Source organism: Henckelia pumila, chromosome 4 (genome assembly GCF_033568475.1).
Source record: "Henckelia pumila isolate YLH828 chromosome 4, ASM3356847v2, whole genome shotgun sequence".
NCBI lineage: Eukaryota > Viridiplantae > Streptophyta > Magnoliopsida > Lamiales > Gesneriaceae > Henckelia > Henckelia pumila.
This window is the reverse complement of record NC_133123.1, coordinates 125,221,934-125,225,245: the sequence shown is the minus strand read 5'-3', so window position 1 is coordinate 125,225,245 and position 3,312 is coordinate 125,221,934. Positions and strand designations below refer to the sequence as shown.

The 3,312-nt window shown below is 44.7% G+C and overlaps 1 protein-coding gene across 1 annotated transcript; it reads right to left on the bottom strand.

Moving 5' to 3' along the window:
• Positions 1 to 328: 328 nt before the first annotated feature.
• Positions 329 to 2,734, bottom strand: LOC140861691 (uncharacterized). Its single transcript, XM_073264708.1, has 3 exons — positions 2,615 to 2,734; positions 2,116 to 2,304; positions 329 to 2,029 (listed from the first exon to the last, which is right to left on the bottom strand). Exons 1-3 carry the CDS (start codon positions 2,732 to 2,734, stop codon positions 329 to 331), a joined length of 2,010 nt encoding a protein of 669 aa, XP_073120809.1.
• Between the last annotated feature and the right edge of the window lie 578 nt (positions 2,735 to 3,312).

The following is a 3,312-nucleotide window of genomic DNA, read 5'->3' as shown; positions in this document are numbered from 1 at the left end:
TACTTGCCAGAGCTCTTAGGGACCAAGACCACATTTGATAACCAAGTAGGGAACTGTACTTCCCTAATGTGACCTGCCTTAAGGAGCTCATCCACCTCTTTCTTAATGACCTTATCCTTCTCAGGTCCGAAGTGTCTTTTCTTCTGCTTTATTGGCTTAACTCCTACAAGAGTGTTGAGTCGATGGACCATAATTTTTGCACTGACTCCTGTGAGCTCTGATACAGACCAAGCAAAAACATCTTTGCTCTTCTTCAAACAATCAACCAAGTTTTGCTTCATCGACGGGCTGAGATCAACAACTAATTTAAAAATCTGAGCTCCAGGGCTTACTCCACATTCTCCTGACCCTCTTCAGACATTAGAAACACATTCAGGCCAAACAACCTTGGTGCCCGACCTACTGAGATCATTTCTACCTCCCTCTTACTCCTCTTTGCATCAATATTTACCTCATTCACATAGCACAAGAGAGCTGCCTTTTGATCACCCCGAACAACCCCCACTTTTTTCCTACTTGAGAAATTCAACTTCTGATGGTAGGTGGATGCCACAGCTCGAAAATCACTCAGGGCAGGACGACCCAAGATTTCGTTAAAGGAAGATGGTGCATCCACCACCGTAAAACATGTCATTTTTGTGACTCGCTGCTCTCCACCCCCGAGAGATAATGGGAGAACTATTTGTCCCAATGGTTGCAAAGCATGACCTGTGAACCCGTATAACGCCGTGGTAATTGGCTCCAACTCAAAACCCTCTAATTTCATCTGGTCCAGAGTTTCTTTGAAGATAATGTTCACCGAGCTCCCAATGTCCACAAAGATACAAACCACATCATAATTAGCTATGGTCAAGGTTACCAATAAAGGATCATTATGAGGTACCACTACATCCTTTATATCTTCCCTTCCAAAACTAATGTTCGGATCAGCAGGACAGCTGAGCTGAGAGTTCACCTCAAAATTTTCCAACCTGCGCCCGTGAGCTTTGCGAGCTCTTCCTGAACCTCCATCCGTAGTGCCCCCTGAGATCATATGGATCATACACCTATGAGGGTGATTTGAAATTTGTTCAACCCTCTCTCCCTGGCCATTTTGAGGGGCTCTTTCTTGGTGATCAACTTGATTTCCTCTGACTTCATTCCTTTGATTCCTCCATTGCGGAGCTCGGCCTTGACGAGAAGGGTTTGCTCTTCTAGTCAGCTCAGCTTTGATTCGAGGATCTTCATACATGATCCTCTGAACCTCCTCACCTAGCCTCTGGCAATCATTGGTGACATGTCCATATTCCTGATGAAAATCACAAAACTTGTCGGATGGAGGTAACCGAGGACCCCTCTTAGCATTTCGAGGCCTTACAAGTACTTGTCTTTCCTCACACACCTGCATTGCCTTTTCCAAGCTTACTGAAAGTGGTACGTAAGGATAAGGTCCCTTAGCTCGGATCGGCTCTTCTGCAGCCCTATTCCTTCCTACCTCCAACTTCCCTTCTGCCTTTGCTCCTGCCTTACTACCTGATTTACTTCCAGATGTCCCCTCCTGCCTTCTCTTCCTCTGTGAATCCTTCAAATTTACATATTTTTCAGCTCGACTAAGGAGCTCATCAAAAGTCAAAGGAGGCTTTTTAACCAAGGATTTAAAAAACTCTCCTCCCCTTAATCCTTGAGTGAAAGAGTTTACCAAGGTATCTGCAGTGGAGGCAGGCACTTCTAGAGCTGCTGTATTGAAGCGTTGGAGATACTCCCTCAAGGGCTCCACCTCCGATTGCTTCAGATTAAACGAGCTGAGAGAATTCTTCAGGTATTTCTTACTACTTGCGAATTGATGCACAAAAGCTGAGCTGAAATCATTAAAACTCCGAATACTTCCGGGCTGCAAGAGATTGAACCATTGCTGAGACGACCTCACCAAAGTAGTGAGGAAAACCCAACATTTAATTGCATCCGAATATCTATGCAACAAGGCTGCATTTACAAATCTCCCCAAATGCTCTTCCAGATCTGAGCTCTCATCATACTCCAATGTGGTGGGCTGCTTAAAATTCACAGGTAGTTCTTTATCTAAATAGCCCAAGAGAAAGGTTTTTCCCTCTGCGTAGGTCCAGGCCGACCACCTACCTGCCGACGTAACCTTCTGATTTCCTTCCACATCGCATCCATTTGATTTGGTTCTCCTCTCGGTGGGGGATGAGGTGGTTGATTATGCCCAATGGCTGTTTGTACTGTTTGAGTGATAAATTGGCTGAGCTGATCTACAGCCATGTCAGCCACATGTCTTACTCCTCCTCCTTCTGCCTCTTCCTCTTCCTGACATATCTACGTCTTAGCTTACAATTCCAGCAGACGGCACCAATTGATATTCCTCAATAAAGGGATCTCCTTGGACGTGCTAACAAAACTCCTCCAACGAATGATGAGCTGCTGCTGACCTAAAACCACAAACAAGAGTGTAAAGGGGGGCCAGAAGGTGTTCTGGCATATCCCCTCCGATGCTCAAGTCAGATGCTAGGATAGTGAAATATAGTGAGTGGTGTGTGCGCACGAGTGAAAAATTGGAATCTAAGTAATGAAAGTGAACCTGGTATTTATAGGAGAGGGCTCCGGATTTGGCGCTTACCTTCTTTATCAAGAACACGAGAATCCCGGGATCACAATCCCGAATATTAGGCTGAGATCTCGCTTCAATCCTATCTGACAAAGGAAATGTTGATACGCTTAATCTGAGCTGACCTGCCATCATGAGGACATTATGTTGCTACCCTATAGGGACTAATAGGTAGCGTAGTGAGTGAGCTGTTGTTGAACCCTGAGCTCACCAAAAACAACTGATCCTAACATCTTAACTAACTTATTGAGGTTGCTGAGCCAACCTGCTAAGCTAGCTTCTTGCTGAACCCGATTCCGAGCTGCACTCCTGAACCACCAAAGTCGAGCTCCCGACCCGACCTAGGAAGTATGGCGAGGGTGCTTTGCCGAGCTCCAAATATGGTGTGAGAGCTTGGCCGAGCTCCCGAGTTGCCGAGGACGAGCTCTCGAGCCGAGCTTCCAAATATGATGTGGGAGCTTGGCCGAGCTCTCTATTCCTATCGTAGTTTGTCAATCAATATCATTTTTAGCTTAGGGTCATCGATGAGCTAAGCTAATATTCTCCCAGGGTATCAATCCTATAAAATTAAAAACATACAAAACAACATATTACTCATATCTATGTATTACTTATCCATATTTCATCATGTTTTTATCACACTTTTATTTTTCTCACATACATCTCATCAATGATACCAAACGGTATCTATATGTACTATATGTAAAGTA